General features: G+C 30.8%; 3 protein-coding genes and 1 long non-coding RNA gene across 4 annotated transcripts in view; 1 reads left to right on the forward strand and 3 right to left on the reverse strand.

Annotated features, from left to right (window-relative positions):
• LOC107993181 (cadherin-87A) overlaps positions 1-13,452 on the reverse strand; it is a 226,497-nt gene extending 213,045 nt beyond the window's left edge. The window contains exon 1 of the mRNA XM_017049471.3: positions 12,745-13,452. Within this exon, the coding sequence (XP_016904960.2) occupies positions 12,745-12,788 (44 nt within the window). The 5' untranslated portion in view covers positions 12,789-13,452. The remainder of the gene's footprint in view (positions 1-12,744) is intronic.
• A 648-nt stretch (positions 13,453-14,100) lies between these two features.
• Positions 14,101-18,786, reverse strand: LOC107993211 (histone H2A.V). The gene is made up of 6 exons (XM_017049525.3): positions 18,509-18,786; positions 18,288-18,417; positions 18,065-18,142; positions 16,655-16,768; positions 15,945-16,074; positions 14,101-15,562 (listed from the first exon to the last, which is right to left on the reverse strand). Exons 2-6 carry the CDS (start codon positions 18,288-18,290, stop codon positions 15,501-15,503), a joined length of 387 nt encoding a protein of 128 aa, XP_016905014.1. The 5' UTR covers positions 18,291-18,417; positions 18,509-18,786; the 3' UTR covers positions 14,101-15,500.
• Positions 18,787-19,557: 771 nt separating this feature from the next.
• Positions 19,558-26,671, reverse strand: LOC107993174 (SPARC). The gene is made up of 6 exons (XM_017049451.3): positions 26,440-26,671; positions 22,713-22,798; positions 22,210-22,428; positions 21,746-21,964; positions 20,661-21,011; positions 19,558-20,139 (listed from the first exon to the last, which is right to left on the reverse strand). Exons 2-6 carry the CDS (start codon positions 22,788-22,790, stop codon positions 20,083-20,085), a joined length of 924 nt encoding a protein of 307 aa, XP_016904940.1. The 5' UTR covers positions 22,791-22,798; positions 26,440-26,671; the 3' UTR covers positions 19,558-20,082.
• On the forward strand, positions 22,684-26,084 carry LOC107993175 (uncharacterized). Its single transcript, XR_001765054.3, has 3 exons — positions 22,684-22,825; positions 22,919-24,498; positions 25,172-26,084. It is a non-coding gene; the product is annotated as an uncharacterized LOC107993175 (long non-coding RNA).
• Positions 26,672-27,576: the final 905 nt, after the last annotated feature.

Genomic DNA, 27,576 nt, shown 5'->3' on the forward strand with positions numbered 1-27,576 from the left:
CACAAATTCGCAAATCGACTGACGTAACGAAACAGCGTCCCCAAACTTTTCGAAATTTCCCTGTCGAATCGGAGATTTCGAAAAAATTTTTTATTTTAATTACACATTTTTCTTTTCAATATCGCACTTTAAATAACATTATACACTTCAAAATATTAATCGTGATAACGTGGATCTTTCCTTTTCGTTTGTAAAAAAAAAAAAAATTCGTGAGACGAATTCATTTCTCAAACTGTCGATGCAAATCGTACGATTGATAAAAATGATGGATACGTAAAACAACTTGTATACAATTGCTCTCTAAAAATCCAAAAAATTCCACACCGATCCCTTAACCGATTTCTGTCACAGAATCTCAATAATCGCGCGTCCCTTCACGAAATTTATATGCGCGACGGCGCAACGCGGGGTCTAATGGAAGTATTTTTAGGAAGTGGCACGCCCGGCAAATTCAAAATTCGCCCTCGTTCGCCGGCAAAAAGCTGCGCCAGGTATTCCGCCAGGATATCCGCGCTACGCCATATTCCGCTGCACACCCGACTCGTCTAACGCGTCTATTTCGTGGACGGGACGAACGAAACGGGAGGCGAGCGCGACAAAGAGGGAGGGAGGGGGTGAGGAGGGTGTATATGGAAGGATCAAAAACGTGACGCGTCGAAGTCACGTGCCGCGCATTCATGACTCGTACCTTTTCATTTATCCCGTATAATGGAGCGATAGAGAACCGCCTAGGCGACACGTGCCAACGGAGCCATAAGTTGAACGGGAGGGAAACAGGGAGGAAAGTGCGGCGGAAATCGGCGCCCGATTTGATTTCGCGCCTTCCATACGTTATCTTTCCAACGGGTACATAATTACGCTGATTAAAATTCTGTCTAAATTTTATATTATTAAAATATTGCTGGACCAATGTTGCTTGCGAATTTTTGAAAGAGTTATACGTAAATCGAGTTACATATAAAATATGATACACTCGTATATTATATATGTTACTGCGCGTTGTAAAATTCTTCAGGCTGGAATCTTAGAAAAACGCGGATTGAAAGAGAAAGAGTAATTTTTTTCTTTTTTTTTTTTTGAGATCGACGAGGAAATGGGCAAATCGTCCTGCGTTATATACAAAAATATATGCAAAACTGCTTGTCCTCTCCTCGAGCGTGAAAGCGTTTCGTGTAAATAACCCTACGGATTTCGCTCTTTCTTTCGAATTGGAGAACGCTCCAAGCCGTAACTGCTTTATCGCCTCTGTCCCATTTACTGATATTTCCGCAATCTTGAACGTTAGCTGCATCAGCACGCGAAAGAAACGTTTCGTTTCGTTGCGTTATGCAATGTTAATTAGCGAAAGAAAATTTTACGAGATTGGAACTCTTGTTGGAATAGGATACATTTTACTCGCAACTTTCGTTGCTGAATTGAAAATTCAAATCTCGAACCCTGCAGATAGGAATTGAATACGACGAAAAATTGTAAGTTATTATTGGTTCAATTCACTAAAGGATGTTCATAAAATGAATAATAATTGCGGTTGATAATTTTTTAACAATAAAAGTCATCAGAATGAAGAGATTATATCGTAAGTAATTAATGGTTAACGATAATAATTGATTTTTTAATTCCTTAATCTCATTTATTTCAATCGTCGACGACTCGAAATCTCGAAACGGGAGAGGGGGGGGAAAAGAAATCGATCCATGAAAATTATTCCAAATTTTCGTTGCCTCTCTACAAATATATAATCACGCAATTGATGAGATAGAAAGAGAGAAGGCGATAGACAGAGGGAACAATGCGTTGTTCCAGCCAACAATGAACGGTTTCCACAATTGTATCGTAGAATTTCGAGAATCACGAGTCTCTCACGCGCGTATGAATAGAAGCGAAATCTTGTGTGTTGCGCAATTCGGGTTTAGAGATGGTGGAAACGGCACTGTCGCTTTGCTGCGTTTGAAAAACGAGAGTTCAAGTTAATGAGGAAAGTTGCACGCCCGTCTCCTCTCCTGCGATATACAGCATCTACTTACTCGCTAAATTCCACAATAATGCCTTTAAACAGCCATTGTATATCTAGCGTTTGTATTTAAAATGTCTTTGCGAAATTAGCTTACGCGTGTAAGTTCGTTCAGATACTCGGAAGGGTTTCTTGCCGCCTTGTTTTTAGGGGATGAATTTCCATCGTCGATCCGCGAATATAGATTCCCCAGCTTATATAAATATTTTTATATCATCGTTATATCGCTTTTTGGCAGACGAATTATTATTTTCGTTTAATGGATCTGAAAATTCTAAACTGAGAAGGCTTATATAGAGAAAAGATTGACATTGAAGGTCGAATGCAAACGGATAATCTTTTAACTTATATAAATACATCTCCTTCCCGGATAAAAATTTCATTTGATCGCAGAATTCTATCGGAATGTGTATCGCATTAAAAAGAGCACTGGAGTCTTTAAAATGTTTTAATCGCAGGATAAAATAACTAATTGAACGTTTAAATAACATTTATCAAAAATTATACAAATTTGTCCAGTAGAGAATATCTATTATGGATTGGAACTGGAATGAATCAAACATCTTGAACAAAATAATTTATATTTTACTTTAAAAATTTATTCGTTTCAAGTAGCAAGAAAACGCGCTTTTTTTTTAAAAATTGAAACAATCTTATCACGATTTACGTTCCACGCTCTATGATTCTCTTTTGTTTGTCGAATGGAAAAAAAAACAAATATTCCAAGAGGAATAAACTTTACCTCTTTTGTTTGTATAACTTGTAAATAAAACATTCGCAAAACAAAATATTTTTTCACGCGTAGAATCCATCAAAATCTAGCGCGTGCTACTTTTAATTCCTTTCATCTAGCAAACGTACTATTAAAATTATTTTCTTTTTAGAAATCCTATATCGTATAAAACTGTCCTTTGATAGTTCGGAATCGCCCATTGAAACGTTAAAATTATCCAGTTCCTCCTTTACTCGTATAAATACGGATAAGCAATATCGCTTCTATTTTCCACTAACGTAGAAGTGGCACGGTCGAGCGGAGAATAGATAAAAAAAACACGGGAACAAGGGATAATTTGAGCGAAAATAGGTAAAATCAGTTTTTCCGTGTTCGTCCAACCGTGAAACGGTGAGACCCGTTAATCGATTGATGAAACCGTTAACTGTAACGACGCTTTTTTTTGCTAAACAGTTGAATCCTATACGTTTCGTGTAACTGTGCATACACTTGTTTCCATCCCTTTTTCCAATTTCCACCTAGGACGGAGCGATACCGTGCCACCGATTGATAACAAAATGAAAACAACCGCGGAACAGACTTTCCAGAAATTCTCCCGTTCGTCACCAAACCGTTACTGGAGATTGGTTTCTTTTTTTTTAAATATGCGTCTCGACCTCGATGTTAGGGGGAAAAAAATAACTCCAATCTCCAATGACTTTTATAAATCAATTTTACTAATCAATATTGATTTGATAGTAGATAGTTGTTTTTTGATCGTCGATTTTAATAAAATTCAGACAAAAAGAATCGAAATAATCAAGACGGGTGAGATTTACATATTTTAATCATTTATGAAATCGAATACACGTTATACAAAGAATAAAATAATATGTTGAAACAATATCATACTTCTACTATAAATAAAACTGTAAATAAAAATCTGTTCAAAGAATCAAAAAAAATTTATCAATTTATTTCTCATTATTACCCATCAATACCGTCCAACTTGCTCAACTAATTCTCGAGCGAATCTCTGATATTCACCTTCGAACGTAATAACCCGTAAAATGTCTCCCTATTTTGCATACCCGGCAAAATGCCGCGTCTACGTTCGATCCTTTTATGGCGTTTGCATCCCGCATCCTATCAAGGACACTTAAGCGTCGGTTACGACTTGTTTGGCCAAGTCGTGGGTACAACGTGCGCGATCTTAGAGACGAAGGTGCGCGCCAGTGAATATTGCAACGCGCACGTGTCGCCGCGTAGATGTAGATGGATGAATTAAACGTGTGCGATTCCAACGGTCTGGCTCGAGTATGTATACGCGTGCACAAGTACGTAGAAAGCGTATCTCGTTTCTCCATGTTCGATACCAACCATGTATACCACCGCGTGTGGGCAACGCTGAGTTAAACCGTTATAGAGGTTTATACGATTATATGGATTATACGAGGAGCGACAAAAAACCACTTCTAGAAAGAGACGAAATAATACGACTAACTCGAACGGCAAAAAGTTCAGTTTGCTTCGGATAATGATCAATGAATAGAGAATTGAAAATTGGCTAATGAATCTTTGTAATATATTATTTGGAATGTTAGGATTATATTATATTCTTTAATTTTTAAACTTTTATAAGATTGATGTAAATTATTGGTAACGTATAAAAAATAATACAAATGTATTTTTAATTATTAGAATTATTAAAGGGATTAAAGAGACACATTTCGAATATGTCTGCACAATCGATTTAAAAGGATAAAGTTAACGTCAAAGATGCCTCTTGCTATATTCCTTTCCAAAATATAATAAAATATCTTATCTCAATTTTTCAGTTCTAATCAAGCCCAAAATTATGATGAAACAGCGAATAGAGCTTTTATTACAAGCGCTTATTTTATATCGCATTGATTTAAATTTACCGCCACGCTTCGATTCCACATAGATATTGTTATACTCGTACAAAGCGATCTACACTTTTCTTTCAACATTTCTTCTTTATTTTTTTTTATCGTATATTTTCTCTATTTTTTAATCGTTCTTTGTAGTTTTTGGTAATTGAGACTAACTTTATTCGAAGTAAAGGGAAAAATCATAAAGAACAATATTGCACTATCTAATGTATTCTGCTATACCGATTCTCGAATAAAATGTATAAAAAGAAGTCATTGAAAATTCTTTTCCAGATATTATATCTTCCTATTTTTAATCTTCCAATGGATAATTTTCATGAAATTAATTTCGAAGTTAGTTTTAAAAAAGGGTACGTTCATCCAAATTTATTAAATGTACAAATGATATTAAAAAATTATTTCAATAGAGCTTTTTTAATAGATGTATTAACCATTAATTTCCCTTAAAATAATAGTACCGCAAGCACGAAGACAAATTGTAGAGGCGTAACAAAAAGCTACGCTCGATATGTTATGTTATGGAATTTGTAATGAAGCGTAGACGTTGGTATTTTAGCGAGCAATATGATAGATACGATATGAAACCAGAGAAACAGATGTACGTGTATCCGGAAAGTGATTTATCATTCGCCGGATAGAAACAACTTTGGCATGAAGCTATGAGTCTCAGAATTTTTCTGAACTACATGAATGTTTCGTGTATATTATACACGCACATATTTAATCTTTAGAGATAGATCGCTCGAAATTGAAAAAGAAAAAAGCAATAAGTATTGTAACTGAAAAATTTCCATTATGTTGATAATCGTATTTTTATTGTGATACGTTAATTATATTAATAATTATTATTGATTATTGATCTTTTCTCTTCTTTGAAAAGAAGTTCTCGATGAAAGTTACGAATTTATTTTCTTCCTTTTTCATTGAATTTTTTTTAACCGAAGAACTATGGTACGTATTTATATTTTTGAAATACAGAAAACAATGAAGAAGATATTTTCGATAATAAAATGAAAACATCGAGAGAAATAAGAGGCAATAATATTGAAAATGTAAAAGAAAATAAAATTTAAATGCTGAGATTTAAAATACCTATTCACCTTTTATAAATGAAAATCTTATCTTACTTCTAATTCATTTTTTATTTTATTCAATTTTCATCATTTATATCGCGCTTACATAATTAATTACATAAATAAAATTTTCAATAATTTATAATACGAAATTTATTAATCTTTTCCAAAAACATTTAATTTTAAATTGAACAGTGATAACATTATAAAAGAGAAAAAGTTAACTGTTACAATTATGATACTTGCTAGACAACTTTCAAAAACTGTCGAGAGCACTGTGTGAAAGTTTTATAAAAATTGGAGCATTTAGTCACCAAGTATAAGTGAAAAAAAACGTAAGTTTTAAACTCTATTTCACCTATACAAAAATTTCGTCTCATCTTGCATAAATTATTTTTTTAACGATAATTATCTCAAACATTATATATAAATTTTGAAGATGAATGCGACATTGAAAGATATATTCAATTTGATACGATGTAACGAACGAAATGAAATGAAAAGAGAAAAGAGTAAGACATCTTTCAAAAAGATTCATTTCCGCTAGCGTCCTTATCGAGAATAGCCTACTTGCATATAAATACTTTCCTCATACGGCAGGAGGCCAAGAGATCACAAATCGCACGACACTTAGATATTTATCGAAGCCAAAATAATCGTGGCAAAATGTGAAACGTATTTCACATTCAAGTGAAAGGAATTTGTGAACGAAGATTGCTTGAAAATTATATAATTATTAGAAACTTGTATAGCAGAATCCCTGACATGAATGACGTGTCACAAATAATTATTAGAACGATGATGATCTAGTAGGTAATAGGAATTTATGTATAAAAAAATCTTTTTTTTGATCTTTCTTTTCTTTTCTTTTTTTTTTTTTATAAAATTTAATCGAGAAATCTTCTTTAAATTTAACTGGTGTAAAAAATTTTTCAACGAGCGCTACATGTAAAATGCAATTTTTGAAATTTGAAGAAATAAAGATATAAGTGCCGAGTATGTTAATATCGGTCTGATACGAGATAAATTAGAGAAGGAAAATGATATAATTTTTTCTCTTTTTTCATCAAAGAGAAAATAACGAAAGAGCAAAAGCTGGAATGGATATACATTTAATAACTTTAATGTCAACACGCATAAAAGCAATTATACGTGGATACGGAAAGGTCATAGAATATTAAATAGAAAATAATTTTTATTTTTTCCAGAATTTCTATCGGTTAAATATTTGCTTCTAATTTCCATTTTGTTTTTTCCACTTTGTTCTTCTCCATCAATTATTCTTTTATTTTTTTTTATTTTGCCTCGCATGCTGTAAATCATATTATTTAAAAATTAAAATATTTTTGATTGTCAAAAACTTTATTATTATTGATTTATTTAAACTTCGATAAAATGAATCATGCAAATTGTTTTGTAAATTTAAATCAAAACTACCGAGGATAACGAAAATAAACCTTATGCAAAAAGTGAGAAAAAAAAAATGCGCGAATTAAGAATAGAATTTGTACCGTTCGATGATTGCTTGCATTCAGACTTCGTCCATTCTATTTTTCATCCCTGGCAGTTTGGAAAAGAGACGCGATAAAAAGAAGAAGTCGATATTCCTTTTCCAAACTTTTTAACGATATATATCTACCATTACCGAATTGGTTATAACATTTGATCAAAAACTTTCTAAAAATAATATTCGTTATTATACGTACAAATTCTCTAATCAACAATTAAAATTAAATTCTAACATTTTCTAATATCGAATAATAATATCAACTAAAAAGGCATCCATTCTAATTTTAATAATTGCATCGAAAAAGCACGAAGAATATTTTATACCTCTCCGCAAGACATTACCGAGTTGAGAAGAGTCCGTCGTAATACAATTTATTTATAATATCACGATGGAAACGTGGCACAATAGAATAAATAACAATAGAAGCGACACTCCCACCACCAAGGGGACAAAAGAAACGTTCGCGCTTCTGTTTTTTGCCCGCGCAAAACCAGTGCAAAATAAGTATGCAACTCTCGTTGACACCTTAATTAAAACTTTTCACCCTTTACGAGAAGTCAATTTAACCATTCGCCGATTACTTTCTCGGCGCAAAGGAAACGAAAGTTATCACTTCGACGTCCAGAGAGTAGTTCGCGGTTTGAAAGAACAGGCTTCTGACGACTTCCATAAAAATGTGTATACACCGGTGAGAAATTAATACCAGGCGCAAAGTTAGATGGGGCGCGCGTACGCTGCTGGTTCGATGTTTCTAAAAGGACATCTGACGTTATATATTATCGCGAAAGAAACTTTGGTGGGGGAAGTATCATACGGTTTCGTGGCGCTCGCGAGCCAGCCTTATGGACACTTCTATTCTACGCGATCGTACATGGTCGATGACCCAGAGGATGTAAGTTACTAACGGATCTCGGTGAATCAAGAACCAGACCTACTCGTGAACATCTTTCGAAAAACATGGTGGATCTTGCTGCGGCGTGATAATAGAATGATAAAATGAATTTTGACCGTTCATAAGAATAGAATAAAATTTGCATATGCGATTATTGTAAAAGAAATATAATCCTCATTTGCTTGAGAATTTTGTAAAATTACAATTAAAATCTATCAGCATTGATTTCAAAATAATATTTCCAAAGTGATGATTATCGAAACAATGAATGAAAGAAAACAGCTGATTCGTGGCGTGGGTGACCTCTCGTCCAATTATGGATTTCGATAAATAGACGAACTTGATACTAATTTTTTGCCATTTTATCACGCCGAAATACCCGGAATTTGCACTTTTGCGAGGGATAAAATTTATAAATGAGAAATTTTAATAACGTTACACGTATATTACTTTTTTATTTTATAACGACATACGTTTCTTCGTGCATTACATTTACATTCACGTTTCGGTATAATGAAGTACGTGTATAAAATGATACGAGTATATTGCACCGTAAATTTTTCTTGAGAAATCTCGCTAGACAAGCAATACTATACAAGGTGTTCACGTTATAAATTCCCCCAGTGTTCCTCTTGCGAGCGATAAATTTTGAAAAAATTTGGAAGAAAAAAAAACGCAAGTTTCATTGTTTTGTGTTACGCGATACCAATAATAATCAGAGCGAACTTTATAAATTTACAATACCAATTGATGATTTTTTTTAAATATGTGATAAACAATAAGTCGAGATAAGTTCAATGACATGTAAAGACGTGATGAAAGTTCAATGAATAAAAATGTCCGACTATTTTTCAAAAAGTTACAATCTGTCTTGGATGAACGAAGATCAGTTGTCAAGAAAATTGTGACAATTGTCGTTATTGAAAATTCGTCAACGAACGAATCGCGAAACATTCAATATTCTCGCTTTCCTCTATTGCTATCGCGCTCATTAAACCTTATCGTGTAATAGGTCGTTGAATTCATCTGGACAATCACTTACGTTATAAAATGTAAAAAAAAAATGTATGTATCAATCTAAAAAAAAATCGTGACTTTCGTAAATTAAATTTAAAAATTTCAAGTTTCCTTCTGATTTTGCATCTATAAAAAAAATAACTTTTGCCAATTCCATTTTTTTCTTTTTTAATCTATCGCGAAAAAATGCTGGATAATTTTAACTATGTGAAAAATTTCATAATTATTATACAACTATTATAATCAGACTTCTTTAAACTTGTGGTGGATGTATAAGATGTTTCCTTTAAGAGAACGCGCTATGTATAGGAAGTTATCGAAAAAGAGTTTTAAGAAAAGTCGTTTGATTCGAGGAGAAAACATCGTATGGTGGAAATTATTCCTTTGCGAATCGAACCGCCATATTGAAAAACCTAACCTAATAATTAAACAACCACGATTCAATATAATTTGCAATTTACAAACGTATATTCTCAAGATTTTTCAATTTTCAAGAGTTTTATCCTCAAAAGTATTCATCGAATCCTCATTCAAAAACCAGAACTAATATTATTTTGCTTATATACATCACGATGCTGTTTGATTTTCACGATGTATAATAACGAAGAGGCCAACGTTCCATTCCGTTTCCATTCTATCATCGATTAGTCGAGGACAATAGAAACAGTTACATACAATAACTATTATATTATTATTACCGTTACTATTAACTTAGTAAATTCGTAATGTTATCACGTATGTACGAGCATGCAACGTGTAAACAACGGCACTGCTTTCGAATCCATTGAAAGAGAATCACTTTATACGTCACACACATCCGAAACTGCCACTTTATCTTCACATTATATTTTTTTCCATACGTTGCCTGCAGTCAAAATAAATAAAAATCGTGCAATCCTCCTTGCAATATCTCTCGTGTTACCTCGCATCGAAAACATGATAAGAAACGTATGATGCCAATGACATGACACGTAACAAGAAGATAATGTTGGCAGACTTAGAAATTAACGGCAATAAAAGGACACAAGGATTTTCAAGTTAATTTCATTTAAATTAAATAATATTCATCCAACCGAAAATCGTCGGGGAGAAGAGGATATTCGCACGAGTGGATCAAATACGACGTTACAATTAATTATTCGATGCGGAAAAACTAAATAAACGAGCAAGGCATGCAACCGTGGTTTTTCGAGTTCACGTTAAATAATAACGAAGAATTATTTTCCGTGGTTATACCTACGTGAAATTCTCGAGCCGTGGCGAAGGCGTTCTACGTAAGAAACGATTCCGTGTTCATTGCCGCACGAACGTGGAGATCCCTACCACACGCGGGATAAACTTTCACCGCAACATTTGCCATCGCCTCGATGACGTTGCCGATCAACCGACCTTGCGTTCCAAGTACCGGTATTTAGATTACAGAAAACATTCTTTTTGCCCGGGAGGTATGCAAAAATATAATGGACAAATTTCCAAACGTGGTATTCGCAAGAATACCAAGCTCCAGCGAAATTAACCGTATTTCGCTTATTCGAGACTGAAAAGAAACTTCATGAATATACATCAAGTTCGGGTAAAACTTGCCTCGAACGTATTAGATCTGGAAGTTAATTCGGTTTTTGAAATAAGGTTACCATTTGTTTGAAGAGAAGAGACTACACGACTTCTATTCCTTTGAAATATTCGTCGGTACTTTCCATGCCTTTGTTCCATCTTTCGGATAAATTTCGAGTACCGGGACAAAGGGAAAGATGGCGATTTTGATGTAATGAAGTTATCGGTCTTTTTTTTCTTTTTCTATCTTTTGTGTTTGAAAGTGTGTATTCTCCGTGATATAGAAGTATGATATCAGGGTATGCTTCAAAGCAAGTATATCTCGGCAAAAAGAAAAATCATATGATAAATAAAAATTTGATTTTACGTTCTATACGATGCACTTGCCAATTATATTGGATAAAAATGATCATATCTGGAGTATTCTCACGAATATAAATTTATGCATTTATTTCTTAAATTAACTAATTATTTGATCTCGGGGAAAGAACATTTTATTGTTTTAATTATGGAGTGTATCTATCAAATGATGTTGACATGATCCGAATGGATGAGAATAAAAATAAAGTAAGAAAATAATTTTCGTATGATTTTTTCATCCAAGAAATAAATATTTTTTGCAAAGTGTAATCGAAAGACTTATTTCAAAGATCAGTAAACGATCTTTTATCTCGAGTTCATCTCAAGAATCAGTTGATGTTGATGGCCATTTATTTACGAATATTATACTACTTCTTTTCATATTTCATCAAATGATGTTTAAATCAAAGTTATAAACTATTTAATTCTAAATCTAATGTTAAAAGAAACAAATAAAAAATAATAATGGTTTGTGATTATCACGAATATCGTAATTAAATTTCTAATTTTCGATTATTTTTTTCGATATTTTTATATATACATCTTATAAAAGATAATCGTGCCTATTTCTTACATTAATTATCAAATAATTATGTATATTAATAATAAAAAATATTTTATTTACATATTTAAATTAAGTTCTCTCAGTAATTTAGAATTTTAAATAAAATCTATTAATTATTTATTTTGAAAATGGACTATAGAACAGTTAATAATTTATTTTTTAATAAGGAAAAATTCTCCAATAGTATTAACATATTCAATACTAAATATTAAATGATTCTATAATGGAAATCAATGAATTTTTTACGAATCGTATCGTGTAATATCACTAATAAGAACGGAATCAAAAATCTACATTTTTCTTTAAAATAGATAATGATAGATAAATATAAAAATGAAGATTACTCTGATTACTCCGAAATATAATATATATGCTATATTGTATTGATTTGTTTTGTTTTGTTTTGTTTTTTATATTTTTGATAAAATTAAAGAAATTGCTTTAAAAATACCACGAAACAAATCAATCAAGTGAATAAGTATGTATATACATGATTTATTCTCTCACAAATTAAATTTCAAATCCTGACAACTATATAAAAAAATCACTATCTATATCCTATATGTTTTTTAATAATTGACATACATTCAAATGAACAATTGTATCAATTTTCACTAGATAAACTCAGATAAAATATGGAGGAAAGGATGTTCCTTTAAGAAAACTCCAAAAAAAATGAATTATTCATAAATGAATACAAAGCAATAACTGAAAAGTATATATCGTATATTATCGCATTTATAATATTTTGAAAGGAAACGATCGTAAAAACATCGAAACCAGGTGTCAATACTGTTCATTGACCTTCGTTGAAGCAACTAGTGTTCAAATACATACATACATGTACTGTATGATTAATTTTCTGTGATCAATAATAACAATGAATAATGGAGCTCATAAAATCAGTGAAATGATACGAAAAGCGTAAGTAAATAATTTTCACTGAATTGACAATTCCAAAGTTTCTATAGACGATTTCTTTGGAACGTGACGTTAGTAAATTCATAGTGAACCATAATGCAACACCGAGATCTTCCTTTCACCGTAACAGAATAAAAGTAATAACTTCACTAACAGCTTGATCAAGTAAAAGCAATGTCACGCAAAGATTATGAAAACGGAGAAAAGACTTACCGGTCACGAATAAAAATTTGTTCCGCGTGTCTTCTACTCGTCATCTTTGAAGAATCTTGATTCAGGTGTTCTATGTGGGAAGTTATGCCAACGATATCATACCGCTGACTCTTGTCACGAAACCAAGAAGACCGTTTCGAAACAAAATACGGTACGTTTATAATTACGAATCACTGATTTTCGAATCGATTGTTTCCTTTTCGCGCGCGTAAAAATTCGATTAGAAAGAATAAACACCGGCAACAGCGCAACGTGAACGAAACGGAAACAAGTCCTCTTCACTGATTTTTCCGCGACCGAAATTCCGATATCCGCAGAGACGAAGATACTATTCAAAATCTTGATCATACAACCACACTGCTTGACATTACCCACGCGTTCTGTCACCGGTGTGCACTATCTTGCGGTTCTCTCACAACGGATCCGAGGATGATCCGTCGAGAGATCCTGTTCCCTGTCGCAAAGTCGATAAACGGGCTTGTTCGTTCTTGCTATGGATGGAATTTATGTATCAAGCGGTTGATGCTCACGTTTACAATTATGTTCACGACACAAGCCGCCCAATCTACCGAACTCGTGAAAGGCGACTGAGGTTCTGACCGGCTTTGTAGGGAGGGGGGCGGTTTCCTTGCTGCTATCTCACTCCTACACAAATGCAAGGAGCTACACCGTACCCCACTATGAGCGGACTCGGCGAAAAGCCGCAAGGTTTTGAACGAGCCATGGGATTGGTTGCTGGTGGGGGAACTGGAAAAGTAATAGGAGACCGCTCCCAGTATGATGGCAGCACTGAACGTGAATATGTTGATACAATTTGAAGACAGACTAAAAAAAAAAAAAAAAACGAAAAAAATAATTATTTCCCAATTATCATCTTATTTTGTAAATAACAATATTTATATTACAATATTGCGAATATTTGTAAAATAGCGTACATTATAAAGCTCCTTAGAAATAAATATATTTATGTTTATACATTACTATAAGATGACCATTCAATTTTTAAATACCTTTCATTTCTTTCCTTTTAATATTTAATAATTGAAAAAGTTTTTATTTAAATATGTGTGTATACCTTTGCAACATCAAAATTAGTATAGTTTTAAATTTTAACTAAAAACGCTACTTTTTAAAAATAAAAAATGTATTTATAATTTGTTTACTTATAATACGAAAATATTTGTGTACAATAATACAGTTATAAAAATTATTCGTTGTTACAGCCTCTTGATTATATATTGGATAATTTTGATATAATGAACTTTAAATTTAACGATTTTTAAAAAAAGATATTAAATACAAAATTCATAAATATATTTTATCTTAATTCAATAATTTTTAGTGATTAAACGATACTTAATAGTAAAATTGCTCTTTATTATGAAAATGAACATTTTACATATGGCTGGTATTTATTATACGGTATAATACCGTACGTACAGCGAACATTACACTAAATGACACAAGTAACAATAGTTTTATGAATAAAATGAAAAATGATATGAACAGAATCAAAGAAGAAATTGTTTTAACTAAAAACATACATTGTTTCGTTTTAGATTGATTCAATATTTCTACTATGGATTTCACGTTGATTGAACACTACTGGAATAAAGATTATATATTACATCAAAGGCTTTGCAATGCCGAAATATTTTTCTTTTACCTTTATATGAGTAAAAGCCTATTAGTTTCAAAGATTCCAGTCTCATAATCGTGAGCATAAATACACTATGCCACAAATTACACTTTATTGCATAACTTCATTAAATGTGACTCAGATGAGAATACTTTCATAAAATTAGAAAAATGGAAACAATGTTCACAGAACTATTATTTCTCACTATAATCTTATATACCTACATTAATGTTACAGAGACTGAAAACTTTAAAAATTTAATCAAACATATTTGGCAATACAAATTTTAGAATATAAAGTGTCCAAAATTAAAAATTTAATCTAAAGGTGTTATGCACACTGTATACTGCTGTAAGATAGTTAAGAGTATTTAATAACAAGAATGAGTACGTATTTTTATATTTATAATTATAATTATACGATTCTTATAATTATTGTAAGAAAGTGTGAGTAAAGACTAAAAATTTTAAAAATTAAAAATAAAAAAATTTAAGAAATTTTTATTATATAATACTTGCTCATATTACACGTTTTTTCTATAATTGTTATGCTATTTTATATTAATATTTTTGAGAGCAATAGTCTAAAGAGATAAAGTTCAAATAGCTTTGATAGGGACAAAGATAACAAAAGAAATTCTTCTTTCAAAAGTATTTTACGACACATCCAAGCTCTTAAATACTCCAACTTTAAAAATATTTAGTATCCGCACACAGTATCAAGACTTTTACAGTTTTAAACAAGCCATGCTACAACGCATCGCTCGTCAATTAATTACAGTGTAGCGTACACTAAAATTTTTAGACCTATATTATTAACTTTTCCAAATGCCAATTACATAGTGAAAATTTTTTTCTTCTTTAGCTCTCATTACCTATATTAAATTATATCAATATTTGTTTTATTTATATATCTATATATCTATATATATTTATATATATTTATATTTATCTTTATATATATATATAATTATATATATATATATATACGTATGTATATCACGCCAGTCTCGTCATCAATTTAGTAACGTAGGTACACTTTGTCAACAATCACTCTGCTGTTTCGCATCTGTTTTGTCTACATAGCTTCAAATGTTTTTAAATGAATCACTAAATAATTATGCTGGTTTCTGTGAACCTTTCTTTCCAATCAAAGATTTGTGGATATGTGGAATAACACCTGTAACAAAATAAAATTAAAATAAAAAAAATTATCATTACTTCAATTGTAAATATATAATATAGAATTCTATTACTTATTTGTAACAAAAATAAAATTTCTTACAATTATTAAATAATTTTTGCAATTATAGAATATTAAATAAGTAAATAATCTTTAAGTAATAAAAAATAATAAATAATATTATTAAAATAATTAATAATAATAATAATAATAATTAACAAATTTCAAATATTTAAATAATTACAAAATAACTTTTAAAATTTTATATATTGCAATTTGAAAATCAAAATTAATTTTTTAAAAGAAAAATAATAGGTTAAATTTGATTTGTTATGACAAGATGACTGTCTAAACATGTGAATAATCAGAAAACACGTACCTCCTCCTGCAATAGTTGCTTTAATGAGACTATCTAATTCTTCATCACCACGAATAGCAAGCTGAAGATGTCTTGGTGTGATACGTTTGACTTTCAAATCTTTTGATGCATTTCCTGCCAATTCAAGAACCTAAAACATACAAAATGTTGTTTTATAATATATATAATAATATATACTTTTTGTGAGACTGTTAGCACACTACAAAACACAATACCTTATATATAGAAAAAAAAAATATGAAAACTTAAGAATGTATAAAAAATGTTCGCATATGAATGTTTATTAATGTTATTATTATAATAATAATATTAAAAATATCTTAAGATCGCAAAAATAATTATAAATTATAAATATCATTCGTACAAATATTATTTATCTATAAAAAGTACTGTTTATCATGTAATTATATGATAATATTTCTCTAATGGAAAGAGTTCCTTTTAAAAAAAAATGAAAAAGATAAAAGTGAAATTCTATATAACACGATAAGCAAAATATGTTGTTCCTTATTTGCCTACGGTTGACGAAAAGGCGGGAAAAATCGGCCATGATGCTTGGCGTTAGTGACGCCATCAGTCGCTAGTGATGCCAACGCATATAGTCCTGGTTATAACGGCTGATCTTCCTATGTGCGTATTTGCCTTTCTTTCTTTGTCTTTCTCTCTTTGTTTTGCGAATGCTTTCTTCTTTCACATATATTCTCACTCACCTCAGCAGTGAGGTATTCCAAGATAGCTGCACTGTATACCGCTGCTGTAGCACCGACTCGACCATGACTTGTGGTTCTGTTTTTCAAATGCCTGTGAATTCTACCAACCGGAAACTGGAAAAAACATTCGTACTATGATTAGTATTAGGTAAAAATTATTATGTCTGACAGTAATTTTGCTTTCGTGGCAAGGTAAATATTTTTGGGTTAGGACGCATCATGTATAATGTCCGTTCAAATAACATGAGGTCACTCAGCGTCAGCAGCTTTTCGTATAACAAATATCGAACGACGAGAAATGACACAATTTTTCGTAATATTATACGTTTCTAACATTTTCCCCGCAATAATTATTTATAAATTCATCATATATCCAATTCTTCTAAAACAAAAACCAATTTTATCTACACACATAGAACAGCATACATAACTCGATTCTCTTTTAATACAACGAATATCGAGCGACACACGATGATTCGGCTTTCCCGAGCTTTCCAGTTTAGTACGTGGTTTCGTCATTCATTAGTAAACGCCCTGTGTTTTATTTATTTGTATATAAATAATTACTCGAAAGAAACTATTAATATATAACATTGAATATGAATAATTATCAAAAAAATATTTTTTTTTTATAAAATATTATGTTTAATTATATCAAGTATATTCATATTTAATTATCGTCACGTTTGTTTGTTTGCATATAAATTCTTGCATAAAAAATAAAATTTTTCAAATTAAATTAATTATTATATTATTTAAATATTTAAATAAATAAATAAATAAAAAGATGTAATTTCAATATAAATATAATATAAATATTAATATTAACTGGATTTCAAGATAGATAAATATGATTGAATACAAAAATAAGTTACATTTACTGTCAGTTTAAATTATCTTGACAGAATTGACATAATATGATTGAAACGAAAATAATTACGATGATTCGTATCAAGCTATTTTTAGTAATTATTGAAAAAAAATATATTTCAATAAAAGTCATATTAGTAACTGAATTGAAAGATATGAGAGGAGGGGGGTGTAGTACAAACTCAACCGTCTCGTTTGAAAACTTCCGAACTTAGACGTAATCACCATAACTTTAATTCAAAAAATAATAGACTTTTTCGAAATATTATTTAACTATTTGGCACAATATGCATAAATTAAACTTAAATAGATCACTTTCACATATTTTATTCACACAAAAATCACAAAAACTTCAAAAAAATGAATTTTTCATTAGGTATCTAAAAACGCCTCAGTTTTTCGCGCCAACCACAATGTTTTAACCTGTTTACCATTAAAATCTACTAAAATAATCATGTAAATGTTATTTATCAGAAAATAATGTTGACAAAATTATATTCTACGCATTTGACTTAACTGAGCAGCAAGCAATAAACTCACCTGCAAGCCGGCTCTCGCCGAACGAGAGACCGCCTTCGCCTTCGCTTTACCAGAGTCCTTGCCCGCCTTTCCGCCAGCCTATTCAGAAACGAAAATCATGGTTAATTTGCGAGATACGAGCACGAAATTTCGCTAGAAGAAAGTATGAACATCATAGAATATAATGATGTGATTAGAAAATATGGATGGCTAAAGGATCCGCTGAAAACTTGCGGATACTCACCATTGTCCGACAAGAGCCTTTGCGGTTCACTACACGACAGACTTGCCTGAAGCACAGACGACGCCGTCTAAGCGCGGTCCCGCCAAATACGCTTGGCGCTGTCGGCGCGTCCCGCGATCACCCCACGTGACTAAAACACACCAATTATAGAGACACAATGAAATGCCTCTTCGCCATCTATTGGTCTTGATTCGTTACTATGGTTCTGGTAGGAGACTAACATTTCTATCTTGTATCACTTGAACATTGCATCGTGTACAGAGTAATTTTCCATACTGTCTAAGGTACACTGCGTTATTATTCACGTCGGCCACTTACCGTTTATTTTCAACTTATCAGACACTTCCTAAACTCTTATAATTTTAGATCCAATGACCACTTAATTTTAATTTCATATTTTTCTATTCTCATACATTATCTCTATATCAAAATGGCTTCATTTAAAATTTTAAATCCAAGCTTTCTATTCTTTATATTTTTTTTTATATATATAAAATTTTTATTCTATAACAATGAACAGGAAATATAATTACATATTATAAATAATAAATATATATAATATTAATAAAAATTGAAAAAAGAATCAATTTATTTTTTTTTTTTATATATAGTAACTTTCTCGTATCTACTACCTCACCAGTAGATAATATTATACATACATAATTAAATAATTTAAATTTCACCTCTATGATATTTCTAAAATATATTTTTTGATAAAATAACGAAGAATATAGATAATATAATATATGAAAGTATATTTTTCAAATGTATTTATATTAATTATCGTAAAAAAGTAATTGCCTTTTTAAAAAATTCAACATGCTAACGATGCAATACCGGTTATTTTAAAGTTTAAATTTTGAAATAATTGATGAACTTCAGATTATAATTTCAATAATTTGTTCTTCCCTTCGATAGAAGTATAACAAAATGAAATAATATAAAAAATTTAATTTTAGATCGAAATTTTAATAGATCTATAATGGATATTTATATTCGTATTTTTTATAATTAAATAATGAAAAATATTATATAACCAATATATATCATTAAATGTTAAATCATTAATATTAAAATAAAAATAACGAATAAAATAAAAAGTAACAAAGGAATCTTTTAAATACGAAAGACGAAATAACTTTAATACTTCGATCTTCATTATCTACAGAAACTAAATTATTCCTGAAATATAAATGAAACATTTGCATTTCCTTTGATTTAATTGTTGACATCATAAAGCATAATATATAATGGATTAGTATTGCGCAGATGAAAGAAACTGTATCACTCTTTATTGATAGAAAGGCAGTCACATAATAAATTTATACAAAAGGTATGTATGTATATATGTATATATATAGAAAATACGTACGTTGTTGCTACGAGGATAATATCAAGATTATACTATAGGGAGAGGAAACGAGCAGGTGTAACGCGTATCTATTTGAACCATTATATGATAACAAATAATTTCCAAATATTTAAAAAATTATTATGAATTTATCGCGATTTAATTTCTAGCGTACACATCTCTATATTATATATCTAGAGAGCACTGTCTAAAACTGCGGTTGGCACGACCATTACGGATGGGTTGCAATATCGACGAGGTCTCTGCGCAGACATGCGCGTTGCCGAGTGCAGCAGTTTACTTGCAACTTTTCCCGCCATTTTTCTCATTCCTCGCCCTTTCATTAGTACATTACATCGTGTGTTTACCCTTCTTTTTGTTCTACCCGTTTACATATCCCGTGGACATAACCGCCACGTTTATCATTGGAATTTATCATAATTATTATTGCTCGGAATTCTTCGTTTCGGCCAGTTCATCGCACTTATCGTCCAAATCCTCCTACAATGGGAATCAATATCATTTCAGTATGACGGTTCGACATATTTTGGCAGACGAACGAAACAAAAAGCATTATTTTGAAAATTTAAAAAATACCACTATTTCTAAAGATTATTCTTCTTAATTACATTTAAGATATATTTATTGTTATTTTATTTTATTCATTTTTTGAATCGATATATTTTCACTTGTAAAAACACGTGAAATACTCAAAGATAGCACAGAAGATAACAATAAATCTTGTATACACAAAAGTCAAATTTAGATAAAATAATAAAACAGTAAAATTATGCAAAGTATACATGAACAGCATATTAAGAAATAATTATTTAATTAGTCTAATACCAATATTAAATTTTCCGATTATTATTAATTAATAAAATAGGCAAACATTAATAAGCAAACATTTAAATATTGAATTTTATATGAGATAATGGACAATTATGCAAAACAATATTTTAAGAATCCTAATTATAATTTATAATACTGTTATATAATTTATATAAAGAAAAAAAGTTTACCTCATTAAGTTCTAAACATTTACCCCATTCGATGAGGGTAATTTTATGGTCGCCATCAATATCGCACGAGTCTAGGAACGGCGCAATGCAATGTTCGAGAGCCATTAACGGTGCTTTGATGGGGAAAAGTTCGTGCCTGGAAACAGCCCTGTCATGAGGGTGACCATCCAAGTCACACCATTTCCAAATGGCGGCATTAGTCCAACGTAACGTATGATTTGTTTCCGCTTCCCGTTGCATTTTCAGATAATGCGATGGTAATTCTTGACGATCAGCAAGGTCTCTCATAATGTTAAACAGCCAGTCGCGCATTCGCCTTGGGAAGTCGGCCATGTCTTCTGGTTTGCATTCCTATAAAATAAAAAGTATAAAATAAAAATGATAAACTTGGAAATTTTTTTCTGGAATCACCAATCTATTTAATTATTTTAAAATTTAATTGGATAAATTTTAAAGGATTTAATCATAAAAAATTTTATATCTCCTATAAATTATGTCATAAATTATTATAATTTTAGTTTACAAATAAAAATTATATTTTATATAAATATAATATATATATATATTCACGTTTAAAACTGTATATATAGAAAAAGAAAATTTTGTAAAAATTTTTCAAATTTTATAACTATACGTATAACTAAAAATAATAAAATTTTAATGTTGGAAAATGTATTATCTTCTACAATTTAGCTTATTTTTTTTCTATATACAATATTTGTTCAATAATTATATACCATATCATAATAACTGGTGTTTCTCAGATAATGAGATTAAATGTGTAATATAAAGAATACGAACGTAAATGTAATATTATAATTAAATAATTTCTCCAGTAAAACAACAATACAGAATAGATAAGATATACCTCTGGTTATAGATAGTATTCCATTATATCAATGGTTGATAATTAGGAAACATTTTACTAAAATAAATAATATATGACGATATAAACATTGCACAATAATAACAACGATATTTAACATTTCTTATTTATAGCGTATTGCAAAAAAACACGAATTAGCTTCTTTTTTTCAAATCTATCATTTTGATATCTTCCGCCAATGAGGAGGATAAATACATACAGGCATCTGTCGGCATTCGCCGTAGTACACGACGTGAACGTGTTGATATTTAGTGCCTCTGCATCTGGGATCGTTGGTGTCGCAGAAACAACGCGCTTGATAGACCTCGCAATCGCTCCCGAATGTTTCATTGTGATTAGTGCAAACTTTCCGTCTTGGATCGATCTCTTTGTCGCATATCTCGATGCAAACGCATTCGGCGGTGTCATCGTCTATAGCCTGAAACGAAGAAAAAAAAATAATATTCCAAACACCAAAAACCTTCTTAAAAAAAATTTTTAAACACAACGAAATACAATCTTTTCAATTTACTCAATGTGTGGAACTCAAGAAATTATGAAAGAAATTATATTAGGAAGAAAATACGATTCACAATGATTGAATCACTTTTGAAGTAATTTTTAGAATAAAAGATAATTGCGTCTCTAAATACATCTTTAACAGATAGATTATCTCCGACATACCTTGCAAACTCGTCCAGCATCGCAGTGTTTGTCCATGCACGGATCCAAACGGAGCAAACTCTGACGCTTCGATCCAACCTCGTTTCTGCCATCTTCGACGGTGACCTCAGCATCCTCCGCTGCCTCCGCTGCTATTTCATCAGCCTCAAGCATGTTCATGACCTCATCTTGAATACTGGCTTCCGTCGTGGTCGTGCGACGACGATGTTTCCTTCGACGCTAAAAATCAATAATTATATCGATTATAATCGCGCACAAATTCGCATCCCAATATATCCCATTAAAATAATTAACTATTTCCCGTTAACGTGGCAAACTCGAAACGAATAAAAGTTAAACCGTCATTCTAAGTAGAAGAGAGAGAGAGAGAGAGATAAAAATGGAGGACCTTGAATTATTATTTAAATAAATGTTTTTATCAAATGACGTAATCACTCACTGCTTTAATAATTCATACATCTGCGATGTGGGATAGTTATATATTTATTTTACGATTAACTTACCTGTTGTTGAGCCGAGACATCCACCAAAAGGGCCACCAATAGCAACGCAAATAAGAGGAGCTCCACTTTCGTCCGCATTGCGATCTCTGCGACGAACAATCGATCGAGTTTAAGTATGTTAATTTTAAATAAGATTAATATATAATTAAAACATTATTTCTTAACATTTCCTTTTTTTCTTTTTTCTCTTTCTGATATATGCAAAGTAACGAGCACAACGATCGAATAGCTGGCTTCTGCTATTTTCGTGTTGTCGTTTTATAAACTTGGACCGTGATGGGAGAATTATTGTTCCAATACTCGTGCATACAATCAGATCTCTCAATTGAAGATCGTTCGTCTAGAATGTACGATGGCTTAATTTCGAAAATTCCCAATAATAATAACGCGCACGAACGGCCAATCCAGCTTGGGTCAACGTAACCAACGATAAATCTCTGAGACCTTAATAGGAGCAACGAAGCGATAACCCAGATACTTGGAAATCACGATTCTTTACGAATGTTCGTAACAAACTTGAACGCGTATTGCACGCAATACAGTTCCTTCGTTTCTCTAACGCCTGTAAATATGCCTCGCTGCAAATAGGAACGATAAAAACCTATTTAACTTATTGTCTCTTCCTTTGAATTGATGACGAGAAACGAAGGTCGACGTTGAACTCATCGGCTAAGTATGAACGCCCACTTATGTTTATGAAATTTCTTCATTTGCGTCTCAATTCTCTTCCTTCCAGTTTTAAAACGGCTTAATTATATCTTTTAATTAATCGAGTTCTTGAATTTTTAAAGAGAGTTATGAGTTTAATCCAATTGAATCAAAATGTTGAATCATCTTTGAGAAAGGAATATAATAAAACAAAGTGGTTAAATATCTGTAAAATATAATCCTTGTACAATGATTTGTAGCAAATTAAAACACATTTTTCTAGCTTCCTACTGGTTTAAATATAGCTCGGTCAGTTTATGCGTAAGGTTCATTCAGTTTGATTATATTTGCAGCATAGAATTTCCGTTACGCGTCAGCTTTTTCTTTGAATCCATTATTTCTTTTTATCGTAAACCTAGATTTTATCAATTACACATTGTATTAAAATAAAAAATATGCGAATTTATTACCTACGTATGCTAACTAAACAATTATTTGAGTTTAAGAAAGAATCTCCTGGCTAAATGGACAGATTTAATTCATATTTATTCTTATTTTTTCAAACATAGTCAAATTATTACTCGTATCATTACCAAAATCTGTATCACGAAATTCTTTTAAAGATGTTAAGTGCAAATATGATAGAAAAAAAAAATAAGTAGTTAATATAAAGTTACCTTCTTCCTCTAAATGAAACAAAACTTCTTCTAAACAGTTCTGCGTATACGCATACACGGTGGACGTTAATTCCTCGAAGAAACATATTCATTATTTGCCTTTTCTACGAAACGACATTAATCCTAGAGCACAACTATGCCTCGCAGACTATAAAAGAAATATAACTTACACAAAATAAAAAAGGAAAAAATCTCTACAACTTTATCCCAATTTCGATCGTATCGTGTAGCTGCAAATAATGCTGCGATCTTCTTAGAGCGACAATGAAGGAAGAGAATGATGTTCACAAGAAGATTTTTTTGATATGTGTTTACGAACGACCTTTGATAAAACGAGAGTTCGCAAGTGTGTCGCAACAACAAGAACCAGCAATACAACGAAGAATTTATGAAGAGGCGAGTGCAGAAATCGCGAACAGCCCTGTTTTTATCTCTTCTTTGATCAGCGCCCACGAAATTATGTAATTGTCGTCATTTGAAGCATCCAGTCTTTTACACAATTACTCTATTTTCTTTCATTCTCCATATCTTCGCGATGAAAACATTCAACAAACATTGGACAAACAAAGGAAGAAGGGAGGACGAGATGATAATAATTTGAATCTTGAAACCGTGACACTATTTCGCCTATTATCTGAACGCGTATTATCTCATTTGTGATAAAAGATACCTGTTTTTTAATTTTTTTTTTTTTTTCTTTTGAAAGAAAAGTCCACGAAAGATATATTGAAATAGAGCTTATTCCTTATCTGCGATTCGTTTGAAAATCAATATTTCAATGCTCGTGGCTATTTCATGACGAGAAAACTTCTTTTTTTGCTTTGGTTGGTCGTCGTGAAATTGGTTTGGATCGTATGTCATGATACGGCAAAAATTCGAGATCTTAGATTTCTATGTAGCACATATTTGCAATTCAATCTGTGAAGTAACGCTTTTAAATTTCGCGTAATTATGCGACATTTAAAATATTGTTCTTCCTTTCGTGGGGGAAGACTTTTATAATTTCTTTCTTTCTTTCTTTCTTTTCGATCTTTGCTGGTAAATTTAATAAAATGGAAAATGAATAAAAATATTCGTATAGTGTTGTCAAGAATATTCTGATAATATCTGTTTCTTTTTTTTTTTTTTTTTTAGAAAGAGGATGTTTGATTTCCGTTCTGAAAGGAACAATTTCCGAGGAGTTTGCGACAAGATAAAATTGTGACAAACGCCCACTAATAAAGCGTATATATTCCAAGACAAAGTATAATTCCCGCTTGTGTTATAGACACATTAAAGTGCTCCTATTTATTTAATTAGAGAAACAGATTCAAAGCAACTTCCTTCCCTCGATGATTTTAATTAGATATTTATTAATGTCTTCCGTGTAAAGAAATTAACAGTACTGTTTTAATAAAATTTTTATATTTCCTTTTTGTATTTTGTAGAATTAAATTTATAATTTTGAACATTTATTTGAATAACTTAACTTTATCTTAAGTGTACATTCCAAAAATAGGATGTAAAATATTTTGACCTCTTTAGCGTTATCTAACAATAACAAAATTAAGAAATTAAATCGATAATTTAAAATAGATTTGAATATATATATATATGAAATTATTTTAAGATAAATAATAATTCTTAAATAATTCATTGTTAATAATTTATTATTTTATAAAACTAATGAAGAGTAATCAAAATTAAAATTATTCGAAAATTAGTTATGCAAAAATGTTTTAAATATCGAACAGAAATCTGTTACTTGTGTAAAAAATTAGAACATTCAAGTAATTCTTGTGTACACTTAATATAAATATATTCATTCACTCTTGCGATAACTTTCAATCTATCAAATTAATTTCTTGAAACAATCTAATCAATATATATCGTAAAAAAAAATTCCAAAGTCTTTTATATACTTCTAATAAAAATATCCTTGACAACATCAAACCTAATGAATTTTTATCACAAATTACCAACTTTTAATAAGTGAATATTTCATAATAAATAAAATAATAATTAAAACGATGTAACGAAAACTAAATATACGCAATTTACCCAAAAATATAAATTCTGTGAAGAAATTCTTATCCTACTATAATCTCAAAGAATGCCAATTTCATTTTTTTGCATCAATAAAAAATAATCTCGATTTAATCTAGATTAAAATTGAAAAAAGAAATAAAAAAATATATATATATACATATATTAAAGAAAATTTTCTATATTTTTAAACATTGTTCTCGAAAAAATTCGAAAAATGAAATCGATTTCAACATTATACGCTCGAACCGAAGTATTTATTTTCGGAAATCGTGTAATCGCGATGGTACGCGCACGATGGTGCATATGCCTATAAACCGTAAAGCGGTCGCACCAAGTGCGCACACCTGCCCGTGCAATAAAGATACTTCACGTACCTCGACCTATCGTTCCTTTCCCTTGTTGCCGGCGTTACACTTCTTTCCTTTCTCGGCCCGTTTTCGGAACTGTTCAAAAGAACCCTCCAAATCGGTCGCACGACCGGTACTGACTGCGCGCAACAGCGTACGGAGAAACGGTCAACTCTCCACGAGCAACCAGAGATGATCTCATCGTTTTTCTTTCTTCCGACACCCCCGTTTGATCTTTCTGCCATATGCACCGCTTCTCTTCCCTCTGCCCGCTTTAGAAGCGAGTTTCTGAGCGATAAATTACGTAACGCAGTGCCCCATAAGTAAACCAACCGCGCCTCCAAGTTTCTTTTTCGAATTATCTTTCGAACGGGCGACGCACGGCTTCAACTTTTGCCTCTTGTTTCGTCAAATTTTTATTTCGTCGCGTTGTTACACGCAAATGAAAGAGATTCTAAATTTCATTTTCACGGGTCATTTCTTTCATATGTTTTGAAAGAAATGTTGAAGTCGATTATGTATCAAGTATGCAATGATTTTATATCATTATGTGGAATGTATAGGGAAGAGAAAAATACAAATTTTTGTACGAGTGATTTTAAATAAAGTTTTGGATAGTGTATGTATATTTTATATATTTGTGATTGTTAGATTATAGACTTATGGCTATAAATACTTGATAAACAATGTTTTTGATCATTTATTTACATAATTTTATTTACCAAAAATACACAATGTTCAAAATGCAAGTTGAGTTTTTACTCGGATTATATTTCATACAAAACAGTCAATTTTATTTTAAAAGAAGGAATATCTTGTTATCTTATTTTTTTTTCTACGCTTTTGTTTGTTCTATATATCGTTCCAACAATTTTTAATACAACAATACAAAACATACATTTATAAATTATTAATCAATTTTTGAAAATTTATTTAAAAGGTGAAATCAAATTATTTAATATAATGATAAATATTAAACATTTGAATAATCAATATAATAATTGAAAATAAATAATTATATCATACATAAATCGAATATTAAATTATATCCACATTTTCTATTAATTTTTTCTAAAATGAAATTTCAAATAATTCATGGAAAAAAGCAAATAATTTAAAAAGAAACGATTCTTATCCACATGCAAATCATATTATATGAATTAC

This window comes from Apis cerana, linkage group LG7, assembly GCF_029169275.1.
Source record: "Apis cerana isolate GH-2021 linkage group LG7, AcerK_1.0, whole genome shotgun sequence".
Taxonomy (NCBI): Eukaryota; Metazoa; Arthropoda; class Insecta; order Hymenoptera; family Apidae; genus Apis; species Apis cerana.

Coding starts and splice junctions, on each gene's coding strand:
- LOC107993211 (XM_017049525.3), bottom strand. Junction 16,769..18,064: donor CGGCGAGAGCCGGCTTGCAG/GTGAGTTTATTG, acceptor TGTTTTTTCCAG/TTTCCGGTTGGTAGAATTCA. Junction 16,075..16,654: donor TGGAATACCTCACTGCTGAG/GTGAGTGAGAAT, acceptor TGTATGTTTTAG/GTTCTTGAATTGGCAGGAAA.
- LOC107993174 (XM_017049451.3), bottom strand. CDS start 22,790: ATGCGGACGAAAGTGGAGCTCCTCTTATTTGCGTTGCTATTGGTGGCC. Junction 21,965..22,209: donor ATGCTGGACGAGTTTGCAAG/GTATGTCGGAGA, acceptor TCTTCGTTTCAG/GCTATAGACGATGACACCGC. Junction 20,140..20,660: donor AATGTTTAGAACTTAATGAG/GTAAACTTTTTT, acceptor TTCCCATTGTAG/GAGGATTTGGACGATAAGTG.